The sequence below is a fragment of the Mustela lutreola genome, chromosome X (genome assembly GCF_030435805.1).
Source record: "Mustela lutreola isolate mMusLut2 chromosome X, mMusLut2.pri, whole genome shotgun sequence".
NCBI classification, from domain to species: Eukaryota; Metazoa; Chordata; class Mammalia; order Carnivora; family Mustelidae; genus Mustela; species Mustela lutreola.
Window position 1 is genome coordinate 32,001,660 of NC_081308.1, and position 27,807 is coordinate 32,029,466.

Sequence of the window (27,807 nt, forward strand, 5' to 3'; positions counted from 1 at the left end):
AGAAATGTTGCCCTTTGACATTTTCAAGGATCTTTTAATTCTATTTAATTAAATTCATTAATTCTATTGTATGTTGTCTCTTAATTTTTTCAATTGAACATTACACAAGGCAAAGTATTGAAAAGATTGTATTTCAAGGGTCTGTTCATATCTTAATTCATGCCACCTTTAAATGATAAAAGAGGTAGATGACTAGAGAGGAGATGGCCTAAATGCTCAGAGAATGGTCAAGACTTCTCCGAAGGAGACCATTAATGAGTCCCATGAGGAGCAGGATGCTACACAAAACCTTCAGATAGCCTGGGAAACTTGTGTTCGTTGTACACTCACTTGGTACCACGTTTGAACTCTGTAAATGTGACTATACTCAAATCTTTTAAAAAAAAAAAACTCTGAGAGGCTTCTCAGATGTGGAATCTGAGGCTTAGAATTTTCTCAAAACCATAGAGTGAGTTAGTGATGGAACATTGTCTTGAACTCATCACATCCAGCTGTCTTCTCCAGGGCCACCTAACTGACATTCTAACTTGTTTGCTTACAGATGGTGCTTATAAATCCCCATACCGATAAGGCTCTAAAGAATGGGGCTTGCCTCTCTGCTTGCTTCCTGCCCTAAGATCTCAGGGAAAGAGACCTCCCTTTCTCCAATCAAAGGACCTCAGGAAATACCTCTGACTCCCATTCCTTTTGCATTTTCTCAGCTCTTCAGGTCCCTCCTTTCTTTTTTGACTCTGCCATCAAACCCTGGCTCTGCCTCCTCAACACATGCTTGGATTTCTTGTCTTGACCTCCTTGTTCAGCCTGGACATGTACCCTTGTTCAGTGACTGCTATCAATGGACTCAGTTCCCACAGTCCTCTCTTTTCAGTAATTATGCTGTCCCCCCGAATCCCTGCTCTCAAATTTTCTACTCTACTTAGCCAGAAATAAAGATGGAAAAAGGAAAGGTATCCAGGAACTGATCTGAGTCAAAATGTTCGAAATTAGGACCTGATGAATTTAGGAACTTAAGGACACATCTCCATTATATATATATGTGTGTGCCCTTGCTCATCTACCCACAGTCCAAACCTGCTAATCTGTGCTCAGTAATGGCGGAGGTTACATTAACTCATAGCTTTATTTTTAACTAAATGAGTGTTTCAAAGTTGGCATATTTGTTGGTAGAGCAGGAATTTAATCTTTAGTCACTATTATGTGTATTGACATTCTGTTTTATGCTGAAAACTGTCACACACACATTTCAAAATGACTATATCTGCAATATACATACACACATACATGTATACATTGTATTCTGATCTCATGTGATATTCTGTTTGTGAAATCTCACTATGGGTTTTATACCTAAAAGTTACATATAAGAATGAAGCACTAACTAATGCATGTGAAGTGACAGTTTTCATTTATTTTGTACTAAAATAGCTATAGTCTTGAGATTATTCACTCTCTCTACTGAATTCAAATTTAAATGCAGTATTAGTGATTTGATTCAAATGTATAAGTGTAAGTGGATTCTTTTCCAGACATTAATAGTTTTATTGAAGTACAAAACAAAATAACATAGGGATAAAAGTGTACCTACCAATTATCACATTAGTTTTACAAATTTCAGCTTCCATTTTTTTTTTTTTTTTTTTTTTGTTTTAACACAGAGCTTGGTATGTTTTATTATACACTTAATATACTTTGTAGATTCTGCACATTTACCATCTCCAAAAAAACATACACATCTTAAAATCAATGTTTACATTTAAGGAAAGGTATATCATTGTCACATTCCCAAAAGCTGTTATTTAATTGATGATGCATCTTAAAATAATAAGTGACTTACAACTCAGAAAAACAGACATAGCTGGAAACTTGTTTGAGTCTTTTCTGAAGATCTGCTTGAAGATTTCCTGATTGGCAGTGTTTCCATATCTGCATATAAGGTATCACCATTGATGGAATTAAACCAGGGCACGTGTGAGGTCACCTTCAGGTCTTGCTTGCAGAAATCAGAGGAGAGTTCATTAGAGCCAAGAGAGGCATAATAATAATCTGTTTCAGTCTCCAGAAACGTCTTTTATTTCCCATATTCAGATTGCATGAATCAACGTGATTATTTCCAGGTATGCCAAGAAGAATAATGGAAATGTTAGTGGGGTCCTTGGGTCCTTTAGTACAGGGTTTCTCAACTGCAGCTCTGTTGACATTTTGGACTAGATCATTCTGTCACAAGGGGCTGTCCTATGCAGTGGAGAATGTTTGGGAGCACTCTGGTGCCGGTAGAATCCCACCATCATGGCAGTCGTCTCTTGTATTGCTAATGCCTTAGTACATGTAATCAGCGACTCCCAGCACTGTCTTCTCGCTTTGTGTTATGGTTGTACTACAAACATGTCCAATCCTAAATTCAGCTTCCATTTTTGAAGGTTGATTGATGTAAACAAAGTACTGTGTTGAGTTGTTGTTGACTCAAGGTTAATTATGACCATCATGTTCACCAGCAGTAAAGGAATAAAGCACACAATGTAGCATAGTTATGACCTGTTAATGATACTTACAGGATGGGGAGAGGCAATGTCTAGTGCATTTGGTTTGACATGTTAGAATTAGTTTATGAAAATCTTGTCCCTGGAGGCCCTCTTATCTAACGTACCTCCAGAGTTGAATACATATTTATGTTCAATATGTAGTGATCATTGTATATTGCCAATCAGAGTATGCATAGCTTTATGTATACATAAAAAGAGAGAGAAATAGGTATAAGAAAAACTCCCACACTCTCAAATTCTCTCCCTAAGTAAGACAATGTACTAAGTATTTCAATCAATAAATAAATATTATTGGGAAACGTGAGATTGGTGGGCAGTTGGAGTGTCAGATATGCAGCAATCTCTTCATACCTTGGTTTAATTGGATTGTTTTAGTTTGCTTTGCTTGTAGCAAATAACTAATGGTTTTTTTGTATGGAAAGTTAGATACAAAATTATTGTTGTAGCTGCTTAGCAGAAAAGTAATATGAGATTCAACTTGCTTATAATTAATTTTTTGTTTTTTTACTTTAGACACATTTTAGGAGACTTGATATTTAGAACTCCTTTTTTCTTGTTTAGTAGATCTTAAAAGGCAGTAACTAATAATTGGGAACTTACCAAATTTATATTCCCAGGTCCACACTAGGTTATTCTGATTCATTATGTCTGGGGTAAGACCCTACCAGCATAATTTATTCCAGTGTAGATTGTTACAAGACTATATTTTCAGAAGCATTGCTCTTTACACAAAGGTCTCAAAATATATTTTAAAATAATATACCTCAATTAATAAATATTTCTCAAATACACTTCAATGTGCATATATTTACTTATGAAATATATACATGTAGCATTATCATCTCATATACTTAATGTCAATAGAGCTTATTTCCTTTTCATAGAGAATTAAGTACAATTTATGTTTTTTTAATGCCCCAATAGTTCCTTTTACACAAATTCCATTTTCTTTTTTCTTTTTCTTTTTTTTAACATCTTAATTTTATTTTATTGTTTCAATGTTTCAAGATTCATTGTTTATGCACCACACCCAGTGCTTCATGCAATACGTGCCCTCCTTGATACCCACCACCAGGCTCACCCAACCCCCTACGCTCTCCCTTCCAAAACTCTGTTTGTTTCTCAGAGTCCACAGTCTCAAGCTTCATCTCTCCCTCTCTTTTCCCCCAATTCATTTTTCCTTTCCTTCTCCTGTTGTCTCCCATGTTATTCCTTATGTTCCACAAGTAAGTGAAACCGTATGATAATTGACTCTCTCTGCTTGATTTATTTCACTCAGCATAATCTTTTCCAATCCTGTGCATGTTGATACAAAACTTGGGTATTCATCCTTTCTGATGGAGGCATAATACTCCTTTGTATATATGGACCATATCTTCTTTATCTATTTGTCCATTGAAGGGCATCTTGGTTCTTTCCACAGTTTGGCGACTGTAGCCATTGCTGCTATGAACACTGGGGTACAGATGGCCCTTCTTTTCACTACATCTGTATCTTTGGAGTAAATACCCAGTAGTGCAATTGTAGGGTCTAGGGTAGCTCTATTTTTAATTTCTTAAGGAATCTCTACACTGTTTTCCAAAGTGGCTGCACCAACTTGCATTCCCACCAACAGTGTAAGAGGGTTCCCCTTTCTCCACATCCTCTTCAACACTTGTTGTTTCCTGTCCTGTTGATTTTGGCCATTCTAACTTGTGTAACGTGGTATCTCAGTGTGGTTTGAACAAATCCATTATAAAGATAATAAAATGTGCTTTCATTAAAGCTATAGGACTGTATTTTTAACTTTATTTTTTTGCCATTTGGTCTTCAATTTTGTCCCAAGATACAACTTTTTTTTTTTTTAAGACACAACTTTTTATTTTGGAAAATTTCATGACTATAGAAGAACACAGTACAATGAAAAGTTCTATAGCTTTCATATACATTCCTCTGCTTTGTCAATTGTTAATTTAGGGAGGAATTTGCTTTATACCCCATCTCTGTCTACCTATAGATACATAATTTCATCTCTAAGGCATCTATGGCCTTAGAGAAAGGTCTTTCTCTGGCATAACTACAAAGCCAAAGCCATATCATACACATAGATTTAATACAGATATATTAATATTTAATATATACTCCACAGTAAAATTTCTCCAGTTGTCTCAAAAATGTTCCTTATAACTGAAAAATTTTATCTTTTTTCCAATCTGGGACCTGATTAAGAGCTGTGCATTGCATTTGGTTATCAGCACGGGAGTTTTGATCTGCTCCATTCCTGACCTGGGCTGGTTCACTCCTCCTGGGGCAACCTGGTGGTCTCCTGCTCCTGGGACATCACCATATTGATGCCGAACTTAGTGTGCACACCTGATTGGCATACCACACTACAGCCCAGAACTCCTGGGCTCAAGCGATCCTCATGCCTCAGTTTCCCAAGTAGCTGGGGCTACAGTTGCGCACTATCAGATCTCTTAAGTTTCCCTTAAGCTAAAAATTTCCTCCCACCTTGTTCTATCTCTTATAATATTGGCATTTTGAAGAGTCCAGGCCAGTTGTTTTATAGAATATTGTGGATTTCTTCCCTTTTTGTACAAAAAGTTCTGTTTCATAATTTCATATTACATAATTTGGAGATTATTCCATGTTAGGACATACAGAACTACCTAAATATAACAGCTTTGTAATATTACATTGCATTGATATACTTTTATTTTGTCTTTGTTTCTTCATTACTCAATTCTGACTAACATTTTGGGAAGAAGATCACGTACTGTGTCCTTATTACAACACATCACAAAGTCCCATCATTGGGACTAAGTGTAACCACTTGGTTAAGGTTGTGTCTGCCAGATTTGTATATTGTAATGGTCATCTTTCCCCCTTATAACTAATAAATAATTGGGAGGGTAATAATTTGAAGCAATGCCAATAACCCCTTCCCTTACAACCTTTCTGTTGTTGAAACATTTTAGTATCCCTACTAGTATCAGTCACATCTATCATCCTTGCTGTTTTTTTTTATTAGCTGGAGATTCTTGTATTAAGGGAAAAAATCTTTTTCCTCTGCTTACCTCCACCTCCCCCTTTGATTTTTAAGTGTGGGTACAACTTCATGGATTTCTTTTTTTTTTTTTGCTTTTACAGCTCAGCTTTTATTATTTTCAAATCCCCATCACATCACATCACATTTATTCACAGAATATTTAATGTATAAAAGCATATGGGGATCTAAATTCAAACGACATAAGCTGTGTGACCTTGGGCAAAGAACTTTTTTTTTTTTTTTGCTTCTGCATTTTCTAACACACTGGGAAATGCACCAGGTAATCTCTACATTTGGTTTTAACTAGTGATTTTGTGATTCTTTGGCTACTGAACATGTCTTGTCTGATGGCCCACACTTTATTCAGGGGAGGCTGCTTGATTTCTTTGTTTAAAACAATGTCGTTACCATTTCATTTCTAAGTAGTTTCCTGGAGTCTGGGAAAACAAAAACAACAAATGTTAACAGAATTGTTCTTGAAACCTATCTCTTTCTTCTCTGGATTTCTCTGTATCCAGATCTCCAATAGGACCTTATGGCTTTTAAGAGCAATCAAAAAAAAAAAAAAAAACACAAAACCACCTTAGTGGTTTTTTTGCTTCTGCATCTTCTAACACACTGGGAAATGCACCAGATAATAGTCAGTTAAGCATCCGAGTCTTGATTTTGGCTCAGGTCATGATCTCAGGGTCATGAAATCGAGCCCCTCATCAGGCTCCATGCTTGGTGCATTATCTGTTTGGATTTTCTCTCTCTGCCCCATTCTCTCTCTCTCTCTCTCCTTCTCTCTGTCTCAAGTAAATAAATACATTAAAAAAAAAAAACTCCCTAAAGCTTATGTTTGTACAAACCCATAGCTCTTATATCAATAGAAAAAAAAAATCTCTTACTGCTTTGCCCTTTTCCTCTTGTGTTGAGGACTGTTGAACTTGTTTACTGAGTTTTTGAATTACAACACATTTTTATTGGTTTTGAGAAGACATTCAGAGTGGTGCCAGGGCAGACTAGAAAAGGGCAGTGTAAGACCCTCTTTTTTTCCCGCCTCCCTTTTTCTTTCCATTATTGATTTCCTCCAGTCAAAAGAACATAATCTGTATGATTTAGCTTATTTTCAATTTGTTGAAGTTTGTTTTATGACTCAGGATATGGTCTGTCTTAGTGTATGTCCCATAGGAGCTTGAAACAAATACGTATTCTGCTGTTGTTTTATGGAATGTTCTACATATGTCATTTAAATTCTGTCAATTAATTTTGTTATTTGAGTCCTCTGAATCCTTGCTGATTTTCTGACTAGTGGTTCTGTCAGTTGCTGAGAGAGGGATGTTAAAGCACCCAGCTATAATGGTGCATTTGTTTATTTCTTTTTTCAGCTCTATCAATTTTTGCTTCATGTAAGCTAAGGCTCTGTTATCTGTTATAAACATGTTAGGATTATATATCTCCGTCATGTATCAGTATTTTATATTATGCAATGCCTCTCTTTGTCTCAAGTAATTTAATTTTCTCTGAAATTTACTTTATATGATATTACCATAACCATTCCTATTTAATTAACATTTGCAGGATACATCTTTTTCTATCTTTTTTCTTTCAAACTGCCAATGTCCCTAAATTTGAAGAAGTTTCTTGTGGACAGAATATTGTCAAACCATTTTTGTTCATCCATCCATGCATTCATTCATTCGTTTAGATAAACTCTACCCAGGCTCCCCTTTCTCTCAGTGTGCTACCCAGTAAGAGAATCAGAGTGCTGCCTGTGCCTATGAGCAGGAGCTAGAAGATCAGCTTCCCTCCTCTTTTTTTTTTCTTTTTTTGTCTACCCCTCTTAGCTGATCTGGGTTCAACGGTTCTGCAGTGTCTTGTCTAGTGTATGTACCAGGCAATATAGAAACCAGGAACTTGGGGCACCTGGATGGCTTGTTCGGTTAAACATCCAACTCTTGATCTCATCTCAGGTCTTTATCTCAGGGTCATGAATCCAAGCCCTGCATAGCCTCCTTTAAAAAAAAAAAAAAAGAAAGAAAGAAAGAAAGAAAAGAAAAGAAAAAAAAGAAACCAGGAACTCACCACCATGCTGTTCCTCAAGTTACCTTTTTTCTTCCCATGCACTCAAAGTCTCCCCAGGCTTGTCTGTTATGTCACGTCTGACAAGTTTTAGTTGTAAGATGGAGAGCCTAGGAGGAGTGGATCTACTTTGTCTTCTTAGGTTGTTGGTTTTTTTTTTTTTTTAATTATTAGTAGTAGTTATTATTCTTTTTTTAAAAGATTTTATTTATTTATTTGACAGAAAGAGATCACAAGTAGGCAGAGAGGAGGCAGAGAGAGAGGAGGAAGCAGGCTTCCTGCTGAGCAGAGAGCCTGATGTGGGGCTCGATCCCAGGACCCTGGGATCATGACCTGAGCTGAAGGCAGAGGCTTTAACCCACTGAGTCACCCAGGCACCCCAGTTATTATTCTTTTTTAAAAAACATTTTATTTATTTGACAGAGAGATTACAAGTAGACAGAGAGGCAGGCAGAAAGAGAGGGGGAATCAGGCTCCCAGCCGAGAAGAGCCCGATGCGGGGCTCGATCCCAGGACCCTGAGACCATGACCTGAGCTGAAGGCAGAGGCTTAACCCACTGAGCACTCAGGAGCCCCATTTTTAGTTATTATTCTTTTGGATACCTCCCAGTTTGGCCAGCAGGATCCTTTGCAAGTTAATCCCTAGGTCCTTTAAATTGTTTCTATCAGTTTTTGAACATTTTGTTATTTCTGGCACAAGATGTTCTAGTTTCAACACTTAACTAATTTTAAAGCTAGAATTAGACACTTTTCTAAGGTTTGCATTATAAGGACAAGGTATTTAGTATCCAAGAAATGGGCAGTAGGTGTGTTCAGTATTGCTGGGATGTCCCTGGTTCTTCCTCAATTTACCTTACTCTCTCTCCCTTCTTCCACATGAGAAACCTGGTTCTCAACACAACAGTGTAGTTCATTTGCTCTATCATAGTCAATATTTTGGCTAGTGTTGTCAAAATTACTATATTCTTACTACTACAAAAAAAGAAAAGGGAAAAAAATAAAAAGGAATAGAAACTTACTAAATAGAGTTAAAGCTCTCTTTATAATTACTTTTTCCACCAAAAATATATTGTACTACAGTTTAGTAGTCAGAGAAATATGGCTAAAATATTCTTTGATTAATCCTTTATTCCATGTAGTTTTTTGTCAATTCATACAAAGATGGATTCATGATTTTTTTACTTAAATTCAGTTTTCAGGGTTGCTTTTTTTTTTTTTAAAGATTTTTATTTATTTGACAGAGATCACAAGTAGGCAGAGAAGCAGGCAGAGAGAGAGGAAGGGAAGCAGGCTCCCCGCTGAGTTGAGAGCCCAACATGGGGCTTAATCCCAGGACCCTGAGACCATGACCCGAGCCAAAGGCAGAGGCCTTAACACACTGAGCCACCCAGGCGCCCCACAGGGTTGCTTTTTGACACTTCTTAAATTCTACTGTATTTTCGAATTTGTGAAACATGTATTGTTCACAACTCAAAGCTATATAAAAAGTTCTACTGAAAGAAATTTCATTCCTAGTCCTATACCATCTACCGCATTCTCAACCATTTTTATCTTCATTTGATTCTGATTTGTCCATACTGTTTTTGGTTTTGCAAAAATGAGCGTGTATAACTAAGTGCATATATACGTACTAGTCCCATGTCACCCTCTATCTCATGCAAAGTCAATACTATGTCATTTCTTTTGCACTTTGTTAATTTCACCTAACAATATGTATACATCTGGAATCCCAGTTAAAATAGTTAATGGACCCCTTTCCCATTGATTTTTATGACTTGTTAGTACCTCAGTTTTTGCTACATTACTGTTTATATACAACTAGTCACCAATACATGGACCTTCTCATTATTTCTAATAACTTACTTTTTTTTAATTTATTTGACAGAGAGAGAGATCACAAGTAGGCAGAGAGGAAGGCAGAGAGAGAGGAGGAAGCAGGCTTCCCGCTGAGCAGATAGCCCCATGTGGGACTTGATCCCAGGACCCTGAGATCATGACCTGAGCTGAAGGCAGAGGCTTAATACACTGAACCACCGAGGCGCCCCTATTTCTAATAATTTTCTACATAAATAATGCCCCAATGCATATTGCTATACAAATAATGCCCTTGCATGCATATTGTTTCATGTTTGAAGTGTATATTTAATGTGTATTTCTACAAGCAGTATTCATAGGCAAAATAGTAAATATATATTAAATTTTACCATATGTTACAAAAATCCCTTCATAAGGGTTGTAACATGCACTCCCATTCATTTCCAAAGACCGTGTCAGCTGATATTTAGTTCAATGTACTTAAAATTATAAATGTCTTTGCTGACAGATATTTTTGTGTTTTATACATAGTAGCACTAAAAGCAAGTACATGTTATGTAGCCATTTTGGGTAATTGATTTTGTATTTATTGGTTTAAATTATTGTCAGTGCATATACATTTAAACATATGTAAATATTAACTACTGGGATCCATTTTTTTTTTAAGATTTTATTTATTTGTCAGAGAGAGCGAGCGAGAGCGAGCACAGGCAGACAGAGTGGAAGGCAGAGTCAGACGGAGAAGCAGGCTCCCTGCGGAGCAAGGAGCCCGATATGGGACTCGATCCCAGGACGCTGGGATCATGACCTGAGCTGAAGGCAGCTGCTTAACCAACTGAGCCACCCAGGCGTCCCCTGGGATCCATTTTTAAACAGTGGGCTCAAACAGGCTCTCAGTAATACCTGTTATTGGAGTAGTTCACATTAAGTTCTAAGAATGTATGAGTTGATTTTATAATATTTTTAATATTATAGATAAATCCTTTATAATGCTGCATATGTTCTTCAAAAATGCCATTTAAATCTCATCTTAATATGTACTTTGAAAAATAATCATCTGAGAAATTTCCTGTTAGAAGAGAGTTTTGATTCTCTCTCAATCTCCACCCCTATTTTTCCTCTTGAATGTGACATTGAGAAATAATATCTCTTATATTTTTATTAGGTAAGGAAAAACCCAGGCATCTCATCATTGACCATTACTGGGATAGCTTCTTTCATGAGACTTCTGCCTTCAAGTTTACCGGTTTGAGTCACACACAAGGTATGGATTTCAGCTTTATATTCTGTCATTCTGTATGCTTTTATATTTCAAAGATGATGACATTATATGTTTGTTGTCTTAATACATGTTTAATAACAATTACACTTCTAAATACTTGGATACAAATTTTAGTAAGTTGATAGAAAAACATGGATAGTATAATCTTTATATATGTTCATTTTATATATATTCTTTTTCACTGTTTTTCATTCCATAGCTTATAAGTGCAACTTGTAAAATATTTTTTCTTTGAGATTTTGAATGTTCGAAAGTCATTTCACCCACTTAATAGTTCAGTGTGTGATGGGTGCCTGGCTGGCTCAGTCAGTAGAATGTACGACTCTTGATCTCCCATTTGTGAGTTTGAGCCCCACACTGGGTGCAGAGATTACTTAAAAATAAAATCTTTTAAAAAAATATATACTTAAATGTGTAAGTCATGGACAATTTTGGAAAATTAAAAATAAATATGCTAAAAAATAATACACTAAAGTTATTGATAGGCATGAAAAATAATTGTATCTTTACAAAGCTAATGATTCCCTGAAAATTTATTAGAGGGTGTACATCTATTTTTAATGTGTATTAATCATCCCACCTGCATATTGATGAATAGGAGGAAATCTAAGGCCTAAGAAATAATGAAGTTGCTTGAAAATCTAAAGCTCAAAAATATTAATATGTTTAAAATAATATTTTTACATTAAATTAATCATAATGGTTATGGAAAAATGTGCTAAAATATGAATTATCTTAATGTAATACAAAAATACTAACTGGAATTGGCAACCACTACTAGCATCCCAATACAAATGGATTCATGACTTTTTTCTATTTATTATGCTATCTATATATATCAGCATTCTAAATCTCATTATTTTATTTCATTTGCTACAACTCCATAGTGTAGGTGTTATTATTACTCTTACTGAACCAAGGAGATTGCAATTCAGAAAAATTAACTTACATAAAATCTTGACAGTTGCTAAATGGTAAAGCTAAACCTCCTTGTGTATGACTTCAAAGTCTTAGTTTTCATTTTTTTCGAAACACATTAAAAAGAGTGTAAGCAGCAGTTCACAGAAGAGTAAGTGCAGATGGTCAAAGAATGATTAAGAATATGTTCACAGTCACTAATATTCAAGTAGATGTTAATCTAAATGATAGCCACGGAATTTTTTTTTTCCTTTTTTATCTTTGTTTTTGTATTTCTCAAAACCATGATGAAATTTGAACAAGTACTGCTTTGGGGAATGTAAATCACAACATACCTTCTGAAAAGCACTTTGTGTAATACATGTAAAGAAACTTAGAAACTATCACCCTTTAGACCCAGTAGTTGCAATTTTGCTGAGATCATTTTTTTAAAGATTTATTTTTTTTATTTTATGGGGTGGTGGACAGAGGGAGAGGGAGAGACAGTCTTAAGAAGACTACGCTGAGAACAGAGCCCAACAAGGGGCTCTGTCTCATGACCCTGAGATGACAACCTGAGCCAAAAACCAAGAGTTCAGCACTTGACTGTCTGAGCCACCCAGGTGCCCCTCTGCTGAGATCATTTGAAGAATCAAAATACTGCACTGTTTATAATAGCAAAAAGTTGGAAACCATCTGAATGCCAAATAACAACCTTATTATATTTGTATTATTTATTTACATGTCTGCTTATATTTTAATTTCACTTACCCATTGAGACATTTACTTACCATATGAGACATTTTCTTTTTAAAAATTTTTTTCCATTGGGTCTGCATTTTCAGTCTCTCCACATTGTGAAATCCATAAAAAAAACACCTGCATTTTCTTTTTCTTCTTCTTTGTAATGGGAAAGGAGTTACATGTAAATAGGCAGCTTTTTCACTTACTCCTTTAATTCACCTAGGTTTGCTTTTTTGCTATGCAATTGTAATCTTATTTGATCCCCCTCATTTAATTAGCAAGTTTCCCAGCTTTTCATTTGATAATAATAATCATCTTGTAGCTATTTAATTTTGCAGCCTGTATTCAGGTTGTATTTATCCTGTTTTGTTTCAGGTCTTGTTCTAGTGCCATGGAGTTAAAATCCTATAATTTTATGTTTTCTTCTTCTTCTTTTTTTTTAATGTTTTCTTATTCTGTTTCTTTCTTTTCAGGATCTTTTTTCCCCCAAGATTTTATTTATTTATTTGAGAGAGAGAGAGTGAGAGGGAGCATGAGAGGGGAGAAGGTCAAAGGGAGAAGCAGACTCCGGTGGAGCTGAGAGCCCCATGTGGGACTCGATCCTGTGACTCCAGGATCATGATCTGAGTCGAAGGCAGTTGCTTAACCAACTGAGCCACCCAGGCATCCTTCATGATCTCTTAAATAATTTATTTCCAGGTTGCCTGGGTGGTTCAGTCAGTTAAGAATTCAACTCTCAGTTTCAGCTCCATTCACGATCTCAGGGTTGTGAATGTGAGCCCTGCATCATGCGCTCCGCATGGAGTCTGCTTGAGATTCTTTTCCTCTTCCTCTACTCTTCTCGCTAGTGTGCACTCTCTCTCTCAAATAAATAAATCAATCTTTTAAGAAAATGAATTAAAAACATAAATAATTTGTTTCCTTTTATCACCTATTTATCCTTATAGAAAGAATTTAGAATGACTTTTTGTCAAGTTTCAAAGAAGTCCCAAAAAGTTTGATTGCAATTACATTAAACCTGTAGACAAATTTGAGAACATCTTTACAATAATCTGCTACTCCATGACCATTTATTTTCAAGCATAGTGTTTATAAGTGTCAATAAAGTTCATTTTTTGCATGACAAAAACATAAAGCTTCCAGTACCCGTACTTTTATTTAAATAATCCAAATAATGGGTGAAAGGGGACAAAAGGTGCAAAATAAATACATAAATAAAAATAAAATGCCAGGGAATTGCCTACTCTAAACATGGAGTTGTGTATAGGAATTATGGAAATTGTTTCTTTTACCAAAGTTAACAGCCTTATTGCATTAGTTTATAAACCTTTTATCTTTGTTTATTAATTTTGAACTGCTCATATATCGAAATGACTTTCTTGGTTTTGTTTTGTTTTTTTTTTTTTTGGATTCCTAGTTCTTTATTTTTCAGCAAGTGCTTTTTAATATAGTTTCAAATTTAAATAAATAAGTAATCCAGTTAGTAATTATATATAATGTAATTTCTATGCAACACAGACCAACATTGTGTGTTCCAATTTTAAATTTTCTAATTTCAAAAAAAGAGATTCTGAAAGTACTTTCTTAATTATAATTCATATTGTTATAATTACCTTCACATCATTTTCAAATTTAATCTGGTATTCTCCTGCATTCTGTATTGATTTCTCTAGTGTCTTCTGTGACTTGTTTTTTCAATAAACAATGTATACCCTGCCTATGTGGTGGGTTGACAGTTCAATATGTACTCCCTGCTGCTCTATATAATAAAATCTCCAAATTATTTTCTTTAATTAGAGAAAGGGGAAGCTTTCTCTAGAAACTTCTTGTTTGCTCTGGTGTTCTTTTTTTTTTTTTTTTTTTAAGATTTTATTTATTCATTTGACAGAGAGAGATCACAAGTAGGCAGAGAGGCAGGCAGAGAGAGAGAGAGGAGGAAGCAGGCTCCCTGCTGAGCAGAGAGCCCGATGCGGGACTCGATCCCAGGACCCTGAGATCATGACCTGAGCCGAAGGCAGTGGCTTAACGCACTGAGCCACCCAGGCGCCCTGCTCTGGTGTTCTTATGTGGTATTAGTATTAGGGGTATTCTTGATGATTTGGGGAATATAAACATTAAGGATACAACCAAAATGGGTGCTCTGTTTCTTATATTGCTATGGACATTTTTAGAGACTTTGGTTTACACTGGTCATACTGTAAAAATTACCTGTAGGTATAATCTCATATGCCATGTAAAGCATTTATAACCTTAAAATTCTTTCCACCTCTATATGGAACATTTCCTTGGTGAATACTTGAGAACTATAAAGATTATCTTATTTTTTTTGTTAGATTTCTTTCATTTATTTGACAGAGGGAGACACAGGGAGAGAGGGAACACAAGCAAGGTGAGTGGGAGAGGGAGAAGCAGGCCTCCCGCCAAGCAAGGAACCTGACGAGGGGCTCGATCCCAGGACCCTGGGATCATGACCTGATCTGAAGACAGACACTTGACGTCTGAGCCAGCCAGGTGCCCCAGATTATCTTATTCTAGACCAGCATTTACCTATGTGTGTAGAGTGAAATACTAATTTCAAGAGATAGAAAAAAGTATGATATGAGGGAAAAAAAGAAAACCTAAGTTCTGTGCTTTAAGTAACTGGGAAATACCAGCTTAAACAAAATTTCTTTTATGACAGGGTTTCCTAGGACTTTTTTTTTTCTAATGCCATCTATATTTCCATATAGAGGAAATAACATGCTTTTGGAATGTATATCTGGCTAAGAAACATACTTTTGTAAATATTGCTCTCAGATAAACTGAGTTAGCAAAGAGGTTCTAAACTCCTGCCCTCCAGTTTGCTATATCCTGTGACATTGCATTCAATTCAATTCAGGGAAGGGCTCAGCATTAAAGGGAGACCAACTGCCAGCTGCTGAGACGGGGGTATGTTTCTCAGCGCGAATGCTGCTGCTTCATTTCATGCTAAACTCTATGCCACATCCCAGTCTCAACCTAACTTCAGCAACATTTTGGTCTATATGTGACAAAAGGACATAGATAAAAGTAGTTTCTCCAAACATTTTCATAGTAACTTCTTTCTGAAACTTAAGTTCCTTTGTATTTATAAAATCTTATAATAAAATCGCATTGATATATATGAAGATATGAACACTGCTTTTTTCACATTGGAAAAGGACATTCGCATCCATTTTATTCCTCTACAGAAACTTTTTTTTCCCTAGAATTTTTCTTCCTTAGAATGAGTTCCATGCCATGGTGTAGATAGCTCAATATTTCATTTTTTTTTAATAAGTTTAGTGCCCTTTTTGTTATCTTTCTCTCAAAATTGGTGACAGGAACTAGACAGGAGGGAGGGGGGAAAGGGGATATTCCTGTCAGTGAAGAATGTTAACCTGCCAGGCTTTCACTTTGAAGCTCATTCTTGTCTACACATCTAATTAGGTAGAGTAACCAAGAATGAGATGAGTAGAGGTGAATTGTGATCGTGAAAGACATCCTGCTACAAAGCTGATACATTTATAAGACTTGAAGGTTCTTTTTCTCCTTCACCAGGAAGTAATCAAATGTCACTGAAGCAAAATCAAGATTAAACCCTTGAGAAAAAAATCTTAGCTGTAACATTTTTCTGGGTCCTCTGATTGTGACATTTTAAAAAACAGGGCCGAGTTGCGGGGAGAGGTTAGTTTTATTTTATATCATACTGTAGCTCTAGAGAATACATTGCTAATTCCTAGGACCCTAGGAAGAGATGTAAGTTACAGGGACTGGCATTAGACTTGTAGTGTGAGAATCTGCTGTGTTCTAGTTTTGACTGTAACCTAGAAAGTTGTTTTAGCTTGAGCTAGTTTCTCTGTGCTCTAGATCCTAATCTGGACATCATAAAAAATGAAAATTGGTTTTACTGACTGGTATATTTTTTTTTCTTTTTTTTTTAAATTTTTTATTTTTTATAAGCATATATATTTATCCCCAGGGGTACAGGTCTGTGAATCACCAGGTTTACACACTTTGAAGAACAAGCAGTTGTGTATGTGAAGAAATTTCTAAACATGAAACTACAAGTATTGGTTATTAGTATTATCTGTCTGGGTAAGGTAGGTGAACACAAAAATGGATTCCTGGTTTCTTCAGTTTTATAAGAAACAAGACTAGCATACTGACGATACACGCCAAGAATATATTTCTGGGGGTGCCTGGGTGGCTCAGTGGGTTAAGCCTCTGCCTTCGGCTCAGGTCATGATCTCAGGGTCCTGGGATCGAGCCCCACATCGGGCTCTCTGTTCAGCAGGGAGCCTGCTTCTCCCTCTCTCTCTGCCTACTTGTTATCTTTCTCTCTGTCAAATAAGTAAATAAAATCTTTAAAAAAAAAGAATATATTTCTGAAAAATGAATAAGAAATAAATTATAGGTTTTTTTTTTCTTCTGAATTCCATTTGTTTTCTAGGTGAAACAATTGCTAAACCAATGCTTTTAATTTTCATCAATTACTCATTGATGACAATCTTGTTATATTAGGTAAATACTAGTTTTCTAGAATACTTGTTTCTCTAGAAAAGAATTTCTTACAGAATGGTAGATATCTATTTCTATATTTGTATCTCTATTTTTAAAATTGCTCATCTTTGTTCTTCCTTTTGATATCCCTAATCCTTTATGTGTTCTACTTTTATTCAACATTTTCATTAAAAAATACCACCGGGGCACCTGGATGGCACAGTCCGTTAATGTCTGCCTTCAACTCAGGTCATGATGCCAGTGTCTTGGGATCAAGTCCTGCATCAGGCTCTCTGCTTAGCTCTGAGCCTGCTTCTCCCTCTCCCTCTGCCTGCTGCTTCCCCTACTTGTGCTCTCTCTCTCTGTCAGATAAATAAAATCTTTAAAAAAAATCGTATTTCTGTTATTCATATACCACCTTCACAAATTTTGGCATGTCACCTATATGATAATTTACTTAATAGTATTTGAATGGAAAAGAGTGTCACTTGCCATTAACAATAGCAGTGTTCTCTGTGCAAGGAACTGTTTCATACACTTCATAAATACTGAAGTATTTAGGTGTTGGCTCACACCATGGCAGACATTGAAACTAGGGTAGCTCTTCAGAGTTGCCCCAATTTGAAATGAGGAAACCACGATTTTATACCTCCATCTCCCCCCCACCCCGCCACTGGCCCACTGCCTACGTCAATCTATCATTAAATGCATCTGCCTCAGGAAAGGAGTTTGGCTTTGGTCAGGTGACTCTACGGCTGAAGGCACTCCTCCCAGAGAGCTGCTATCTAGCTACTGTATACTGGCCATAGTCTTGGTAGCTTGGGCATAAATTCATAAAGATATGTTTCTCTTTTTTACTAGAAGCATTGTTGTTCACTTTTCCTAGTACATATCTCAGTAACTTTAAATATGGTGAGGTATGAGTTAAGGTTCATTTTATTCATTATGTATAGCAAATTGCCCTAGCACCATTTATAGAAAAAACTATCCTTTCCTTCATTGTATCGCTGTAACACTTTTCTCTCAAATCCAGTGACAGTATGTATGTGGTCTGTTTCTGGACTTTCTCTTCAGTTCTGGTTGTCTACTCATCCATATTTGCATCAATACCATAATGCCTTAACTGCTGTAGCTCTGATATGTGATAATATATGATATGTGGTAATATAAATCCTTACAGTTTTCTGTGCTCTTCAATATTTTCTTGGTTATTCTAAATCCTTTGTACTTTTATAAGAATTTTAGAATCATCTAGTTAATTTCCAAACATACAGAGGTACATAGATAAGCAGACACACACTCGTGCCTCTGCTAGGATTTGTATTTGAATTATATTGAAATTATGCATTCATTGGAGGGTAACTAGCATCTTAGAAATATTGAGTGATTGAGTTTTTTTAAATATAAGAATATGGTTTTCCCCTTCATCTATTTCTTCAAATTTTATCTAAAAGTCCATGTTGTCTGTACTGATTTGATACGCCAGATTATCATAGACTACGCTGCTATGTGTACTTGGTTTCTTTCTGGGTTATAACTACTATTCCACTGATCTTTCTCTGAGAGCCAAAACTGTGCTGTTTTAATTGAAGAGGCTTTATAATGTGCTTTAATATATGTTGAGGATAGCTTTCTCACATTATTTTTCCCTTTCAGAGTTATACTGGCAATTCTTCTTTGTTTATGTAACCAAATGACCTTTATCATAAATTTTATCTCCAGAGAAGACCTGATAGAATATTGAAATTATTTTAAATTTCTCCATTTAAAATTTTAACTTTATACCTGTAGGAAATAATGAATCTTTGTATCAATGTCCATTTTGTATATTTTCATTGTTCACCAACTTTGTGTCTTCAGAAATGTTTAAATTTTATTTTTTATGTATTTTTCATATTTTTGCATTTGTCAAATGGACAAGTCATGCTCAAAACCATTTTAGATCACCTTTTAAAAATAGCAAGAGTATTAACAATGTGTCTCATTTTTGTGATATTAGAGTAATGGTAAATATGTAATTTGTTGTCATATAAGATAAGCTACTTCTATGTTTGTTTATACATAATACTTTATTACTGATTTTAAATATAACAGCTAACTATTTCTTTTCTCCTATTGCTTCTTAGAAAACATAAAGGCTTTACTTAAAACAATAACAGTATTATTTGCTCAAGAATAGAAAATCTTTAATCATTTTCATGAGAAAGATTAATATAATTGAATATTATTATATAATGACTGTTATATCACTTTTGTGCTCTTGGTATTCCCCAGTGCAGTGGTAAAATGATTAGCACACTATTCAAAACATTTCACACAATATTAATTAATCTCTGTAAGGGCTAATTAAATTTTATCTTTAACTTAAAGAAAAGATTTAGAGTCTCAGTTTTGGTTATTATCATTGCAGTAATCACAGTATTAAGAAATCCTACTTCTGGTTATGTAAATATTCCTGGCAGGAAAACACATAGGGAAGATACATTTAACCATGTTGCTCTGCTCCACTTAATTTTTTTTTCTTTAAAAAATCAGGCCTTTATTTTCTCACATAATTTTCTACAGATAAATAAAACTAACCAGATATAATTTTAGTTAATGTCATTTTCATGTAACTTTAAAATTTTTCAGTATTCTATTTTAGCTTTATTTAAGCATAGATATATAGGCAGAGAGGTAAATGAAAATAACATCTCTCTTTCTTCTCTGAGAATTAATGCCTATCTTGTCAACATGAAACCATTTCGTTGGCCAATACAAGAAGTTCTTTGGGTTCCAGGAAGCAGAGCTTGCAGATCTAATTTGCTCTTTGCATTTGGCTTTTTGTCAATTGTATTTGCATAACTTTTGCTCATTTTAAATGTTTTTACCTCTGCTATTAATTTGTAAGACTTTTTCGTATTATCCATTGAAAAACACTTTGATATCTCCTTGAGATATATTTCTTCCAATGTATTATTTGTTGTCTTCAAATTATAGAATTTTTCCCATAATTTTTTTTGCATTTATGGTAAAATCGTCCTGTCTTTGTATCCTCTGGGTCACCTGTCTTGTTTAGAAAGATTTTCTTCTTCAAACAATGTGAAAATAAACTACTAAACTTTTTTCAAGACTTTTAAACTTTTAAAAAATATTTACATATATAGTTCATCTAGATTCATCTTTGAATTTTGTATGCAAAATTTTCCATTTGTTTTTCCTTTAGCCAGATAGCAAGTTGTGATTGTATCATTTGTGAAATAAGCCAGCTCTTCCACTGAATGCAAACATCATTAATGTAATTATCATATAAATAATACATTGTTGATTATTATAATTAATATAACCAATAATAATTTATAACTTGATTTATATGAAAATATATTATGATTATATAATATAGTGATGCATAATATATTGTTTAGTACCTTCAGTATTATTAATATATTAATTAAATGATGGATATGTTAATAAGATAATATCTTTATATACACACTCTACAATTGATTTTATGGTCATTTTCTGGGTTGTTTCATTAATTAACTAGTCTGCAACTAGCTTGTATCTTTAAAAATTGTGATTTAAAAAATGTTAATTCCAATATAATTAACATACAAAATTACATTAGCTTCAGGTGTATAATATAGTGATTCAAAACTCTGCTCATTACTCAGTACTCATGATAAGTGTACTTTTTTTAATAAAGATTTTATTTTTATTTATTTATTCATGAGCGACAGAGAGAGAGAGGCAGAGGGAGAAATGCAGGACTTGATCCCAGGAGCCTGGGATCATGACCTGAGCTGAAGGCAGATGCTTAACAGACTGGGCCACCCAGGTGCCCCGATATCTATACTCTTAATCCTCTTTACCTGTTTCACCCACCCCCCTACCCACCTCTCCTCTGGTAACTGTCAGTTATCGATCATTAAGAGCCTGTTTTTGTTTTTGTTGTTTGTCTCTTTTTTGCTTTGTTCATTTGTTTTATTCCTTAAATTCTACCTGCAAGTGAAATCATATAGTATTTGTCTTTCTCTAACTTATCTCACTTAGCATAATACTGTCTTATTCCACGTTGCAAGAGAGTGACCCTATATGAGGTACACTACAAGGGCAAGACCTACAGCTAAGAGTAGAACAGACATTAAGAAAAGCCCTGTGGCAAACTAGCCCCAACACTAAACAAAATTATACCACTTCCAACTAAAAAATTATGAGACATACAAACAAGGGGAAAATAACACTTTCTCAAGAGAAAAATCAATTATTAGGACCAAAGTGGGACATGGCACAGATGCTCAAACTATTTGAAAGGGCATACAGATTACTCTGTTTAAGCTTTGAATGGAAAAACTGGACAAAGTAACAGATTAGATTAATTTAAACAATGAGATGGAAGTTATAAAAAAAGAATCAAACAAATGCTCCAAATGAAAACAAAGAAAAAGTATAAATAATGTCTTTGATGGACTTATCAATAGATTTGACACAGCCAAGGGAAAAAAATCCATGATGTTTAAATTAGGTTGGTAGAAATTGTACTGCTGTAAAGATTAAAAAGAAAATAAGGCATAAAAACAGAGAGCATTGAAGAGTTATAGAACAGTATCAAGCAGTCTCACGTATTTGTAATGGCAGTTCCAGAAGGCAGAAAGAACACCAGAGATGAAAAGAAGAAATATTTGCAAAGATAATAACTGAGGTTGTTGTTTTGTTTTTGTTTTTTTAGAAAACCTAGGCAAGTGATATTTAAACTGCAGAAAGCAAGCAACAAAAAGAAACAATTGAAGGTAGCCAGATTTTTTAAATCTTTTTATTATTTTTAAATTTTATTTAGTTATTGGGGCGCCTGGGTGGCTCAGTGGGTTAAAGCCTCTGCCTTCAGCGCAGATCATGGTTTCAGGGTCCTGGGATCAAGCCCCACATCAGGCTCTCTGCTCAGCAGGAAGCCTGCTTCCCCTTCTCTTGCTGCCTGCCTCTCTGCCTACTTGTAATCTCTCTCTGTCAAAATAAAATTTAAAAAAATTTTATTTATTTTTTTAAGTAGGGGCTCAAACTCACAACCCTGAGATCAAGATAAGAGCTGAAATCAAAAGTCAGAGGCTAAACGAACAAGCTACCCAAACACTGCAAGTAGCCAGATTTTTTTAAAAGACACATTACACACATGCAAGCTGGGTGGTAATAGAGTGACATTTGTAATGATGCAAGGAAAAAAGTACTGTCAATCTATAATTCTATACTCCCAAAATACTCTTTACAATGTAGGATTAACCACTTCTTCAAGTAAGTATATAAAACCCAATTGCATTTCTGTATACTGGTAATAGACAATTTGAGTATGACATTAAAAATATCATTTTAATAACAACAAAAACCCCTGCAGTTCATAGGTGAATATCTAACAAAATATGTACACTATCTTTATACCAAATAGTAGAAAACACTGATGGAAGAAATCCAGTAAACCTAAATAAATAGAGATGTGTCATGCTCAATGACTGAAAACCAAATACAGTTAAAATGCCAGTGCTCTCCAATTTGATATATAGATCCAGTGCATTTCCAGTCTATTTATCACGAGACTATTTTTGCACATATTGATAAATTGATTGTAGAATATATGTGAAAGGACAAAAGATTTAGAATTTCCCCAAAAAATGAGGAAGAATAAAATTGGAAAGCTTACACCAACAGATTTTATGATGTACAGGCATACCTTAGAGATACGGCAAGTTTGGTTCCAAACCCCTGCAGTAAAATGAGTATTACAGTAAAATGAGTCAAACGAATTTTTTGGTTTCCTAGTGCATATAGAAGTCATGTTTATACTATACTGTAGTCTATTAAGTGTACAATAGCATTATTCCTAAAAAAACAATGCTCATACCTTAATTAAAAATACGCTATCACTAAAAAATGTTAACCATCATTTGAACTTTCAGTGAGTCAGAATTACTGATCAAAGATCACTTTAACAAATATAATAAGACTGAAAAAGTTCGAAATGTATGATTACTAAAATATGACACAGAGACACAGTGTGAGCAAATGCTGTTAGAAGAATGGTGCCAAGAGACTTGCTTGATACAGGGTTGCCACAAACCTTCAACTTGTAAAAAAGAAAAAAAGGAAAAAAAGCATTATCTGAGAAGCTTAATAAAGTGAAGCATGACAAAATGAGATATGCCTGCACCTAAAATCTGCATTATTTTGTATTGACTAAACAGACATACATCCAATTTGTCCTGACCAAAGATGGGCATGAAGATCAAATGAACAGTAGAGAAAACTCAGATTCAGACCCACACAAATATAGTCAACTGAATATTTTGGGGTCTGGAGAAATACTAAACGCATAACTGATACAAGCAAGGTCCACTGATAGGTGATCAAATTAGATGGCAAAAGTTCAAAGAGAAGGAATATTTGCATAATTTCAAAGTATTTCCACCAGATATATATTAAATAGTATGAGAAAAAGAACCTGGCAGGGGCACCTAGGTGGCTCAGTGGGTTAAGCCTCTGCCTTTGGCTCAGATCATGATCTCAGTGTCCTGGGATCGAGCCCTGCATCGGGCTCTCTGCTCAGCGGGGAGCCTGCTTCCCTCATTCTCTCTCTGCCTGCCTCTCTGCCTAGTTGTGATCTCTATCTGTCAAATAAATTTAAAAAAGAAAACCTGGCAGATACCACCTCAACCAAACAATAAAGATTAACATGACTAATAATAAAGTATATCAATATCATGTATCCTCTGATAATTAGAAGAAGAAATAATCTCTCCAGTATTATTCCCCAAAATATATATCCTCGGTCTTTTGAGAAAACATCAGAGAAATTCAAACTGAAGGGTGTTCTATAAAATAACTTACCAGTACACTTTAAAGTATTATAAAAGATCGTAAAAGACAAGGAAGGGCTGAGTCACAGCCTAAAGGATAAGCAAGGGACATGCCATCTAATTGCAAAGCAGAATCTTGGCTTGGATCACGTGATATAAAATAACATTAGTTGAATAGTTAATATCTGAATAACGCATATAGGTTAGTTAATCGTATTGTACCAATGTTACCTTCTTAGTTTTGATAATTCTATATTTTCAAATAGTCTGTTAGGAAATATTATCTCTGGAATGATTCCAAACACCAACTATTTTTGAATATTATTATTAAAAGTCCATAGCACTGTTTATAATTTCTGTAAGAATCTGTGAGTCTTTCTTTGTGTAAAGTAAATTTAGAATGGCAATATGATGATAAATTGAGTTTAGGTTGCTGCAATACAAGGAGTAGAACAAGGAGGATTCCAATGCTAGCCAGTGAGTTTATGTTAACTCCTTAAAAAATTAATTGATATATCATTAAAATCATGTAGAATGCTTATAATGAAAACAAACATGAATAGTAATAATAGCATGAATAGATTAAGAGCAAATTCTTTTTTTTTAAAGATTTTATTTATTTATTTAACAGAGATCACACGTAGGCAGAGAAGCAGGCAGAGAGAGGAAGGGAAGCAGGCTCCCTGCTGAGCAGAGAGCCCGATGTGGGGCTCGATCCCTGGACCCTGGGATCACGACCTGAGCCGAAGGCAGATACCTCAACCCACTGAGCCACCCAGGCGCCCCAAGAGCAAATTCTATCACTTTAACCTAGTTTTGCAGATCTTCCTTGATGTATGATGGGGTTATGTCCCAATAGAGCCATTTTAAGTTGAAAATACCGTGTCGAAAATGTATTTAATACACCTAGCCTACCAAACATCAAAGCACAGCCTAGTCTACATTAAACCTGCTCAGAACATTCACAGTGGGGCAAAGTCATCTAAGACAAAGCCTATTTTATATAAGGTGTATAATATCTTGTGGACTTTTTTGAATACTGTAGTGAAAGTGAAAAACACAGTGGTTTTAAGTGTATCGATTATTTACCCTTGTGATCAGGTAGCTGACTGGGAGCTGCGGAACACTGCCACTGCCCAGCATAATGGGAGAGTATCACACACCATATCACTACCCCAGGAAAATATAAAAATTCAGAATTCAAAGTACAATTTCCACTGAATGTGTATTGCTTTTACCCTACCATAAGGGACTATCTATATTTTGCTAAACTCCCAGATCTTGGAAAATACGTAAAAATTATGTTCTTTGTTTTCTACAAGGCATTGGACAAATTCCGTCATGAGATCTTGGGATACAGATATGTGCATTCTAGTATATTGAACATTTATATCCCAAACTTCTGATAAATGGTCATTTACTCTGTCATGATAGTCACTCTCTTCCTTATGCTTTCACCTTCCTTGTTTATCTTCCTTCTTCTACTCACTAAGTAAACCCACAACCAAGGTGAATTAGTCAGTAATTGCTGCATCAATACTGCATAACTACCTCATAATTTCAATGTTTTATAACCAGAAATATTCATTTTTCTCGCTTGTGAATCTTGTTTAGCTTTCATATCAGTTTCAGAACTGTTCTGTGTGTTTATTCATTCTGGGATACACCGAAAACATGTCCTTTTCATTGTGTCTGGAAGAACAAGAAGAGGGCAAGAGATGTTCTAAGACATCAACTTGGATACTGTACCCATACACACATTCCACTGGTCAAATCAAGTCATACTTAGTAACAATGGAGATATAGTCTGTCTGCCGTAACAAGGGAAATGTCAAAGTCAAATCACAATCAAACCATGGCCATGATTATATAATTATAATAAAGAGGACTGAAGTATGAGAAAAAGTGGTCCAGTCTACTACAGCAGACACAGACTAACTGTCCTTTCTACACTTGCACACACATAGCTGAATATGGCTGGGAGACAAAAAGAAACAAAACAAAACAAAAAAGAAAAACTTCTGACTTTCATTACTATGGCCACCTGGTTTGTATGCCTGTCACAAACCTGCCCCTCCACTTGGAACCCAGATTTTACCTCTTCTGATTTATTCAACAGACTTTCCACCCAGTTATCCTCGTCTTACCTCTATCTACAGTGTTTGCGTTGACTGGATGATTCCCAGCACAATATCAATATATGTTAGATTAACACCCTGATCCAATGGCCTCTGCAGTCCCCAAACCACTTCTCTCTTTTTCTTTGAAGAAAAAGTCCTGGAAAAAGTTATCTGTCCTCACTGTTTCTGCTTCTTTATCTCTATTATCAATGCTCTTATTCACTTCAGTGAGAATTTAATCTTAACAGCTTAACTAAAATTAGTTTTGTCAAGGAAATTGTGCTTTCATGTTGCAGAGTCTACAGGTCAATGCTGTGTCCTTATCTTTATATCTCAGTAGTATTTGACATAGTGGACCTTTCTTCCTCGAAATGTTATATTAACTTGACTTCTGGTTTTTCTCATGTGTCATTGTTCAGCCCTTGTGAGTCGTCTTTTCTGTTTTTTATCTGCTATCAGAACTCAAGATGTTGGCCTGATTTGAGGCTCAGTCCTGTCTCTTTTCCAGCTGTATTATTTCCTGGTCAATTCTTTGGGGTTTGTGGATCCTGTCTATTCACCATGAACTCCTAATTTATATCTCCAACTCCAGAATTTCTCTTTGAGTTTCATCTGCTTATTTCCTTCTTCACATACGCATCTAGTAGGTATCTCTTACTAAATATTACTCTTGATATATCTGTCCCCTCACTGTCATGCTTATTTCTTCCTCAAAGTTTTTTTCCATCTCAGTGACACCATTATTTTTCTAGTTCATCTTGCCAAACACCTAGGAGTCATACTTGATTCCTTTTTTGTTCTCAGCACAAATTTCCTGTCCATCAGTGAATACCGATCGCAAAGCCATGAGTATATATGTCATTTCTGGCCCCTCTTTACCTCCTCCATCATTTTTACCCTAGTCTATACCACCTGAACTGCTACAATTGCTTCCTTAATTTCTATCTCGCACCCTAAATTCTGATCTCCGCACAGAAGACAGAGGGATCTATTGTAAATTGAGTTATATCACTATGCTTTTTTTAAACCTCCCTATGTTATCTAGTTCAGGTTTAGGAGTTGTGAGGTCAGAAAGTCTCCACCTCCCTCATCTGGTCCATGCTTTTTTCATTTATTTTCTTTCTTTTTTTTTTTTTTTCTTTTCCCCTGACCTCACCTCTCATCTCTCCCATCCTTCATTGAGCTGCTGTAACATCCTGAGCCAATCCTGAGTTTAAATTGCTCACCCTCCTGCTTGGAATGCTCTTACCCCAGCTTCTCGCTTACCTTCCTCTGAATTCTTTAAATGCCTCCACTTGGTGTCACTTCTTTAGAGAAATTTTCCCTGAAAACAGCCTTCACCAATTCTCTCTTCCTAAATAATTAACTTAAAACCCATTATGTAGTTATCTACCAATTTATTCCTCTTTTTTCATCCACTGTCTATTAAAGTTCCACAGCACAAATGATGTTTTCCCTCATTTCCTATGGTCTTCCCAGTAACTAAAATAGTTCCTGGCTCCACCATTCTCATACTAATATTTGTTGAGAGCTACAATATGCTAAGATCCTGTTCTAAATTCTGTAGATACAGCAGGGAGCTAAACAGGCAAATATCTCTCCCCTCCTGGGATTTACATGCTAGTAGGAAAAGACAGACAATAATCAAATAGGATGGGGAAAGAAAATGGGTACCAGAGGGGAATAAGGAAAGTCGTAGTGTTGAAGATGCAGTTTTGAAGAGGGTGTCTAGAAAAGCCCTTACTGAGGACAACATGAATGAATGAATTAGCCTACAGAGATGACTATAATAAATGGCTGATAGAGTCTCATCTGAGTCCATACCATCTATGTCTTGTGTAAAAACAGATCGTATTGAGCAATTTGATGTATCACAAAAAGCAGGAAGAGAAAGCCAATATGCTAGAATGAATGCTAAATGGATATTTAGTCTCACTATTCTGTAATGTTTAGCTGAAGTCTTCAAGGCAAAGTATTTTTTTTATTTTTTTAAAAG

At 35.3% G+C, this 27,807-nt stretch overlaps 1 protein-coding gene across 1 annotated transcript in view; it reads left to right on the forward strand.

The window, feature by feature from the left end:
* The window catches only part of CFAP47 (cilia and flagella associated protein 47), a 546,720-nt gene that overhangs the window by 428,555 nt on the left and 90,358 nt on the right, over positions 1-27,807 (forward strand). Inside the window, exon 57 of the mRNA XM_059157736.1 lies at positions 10,613-10,711. Within this exon, the coding sequence (XP_059013719.1) occupies positions 10,613-10,711 (99 nt within the window). The remainder of the gene's footprint in view (positions 1-10,612; positions 10,712-27,807) is intronic.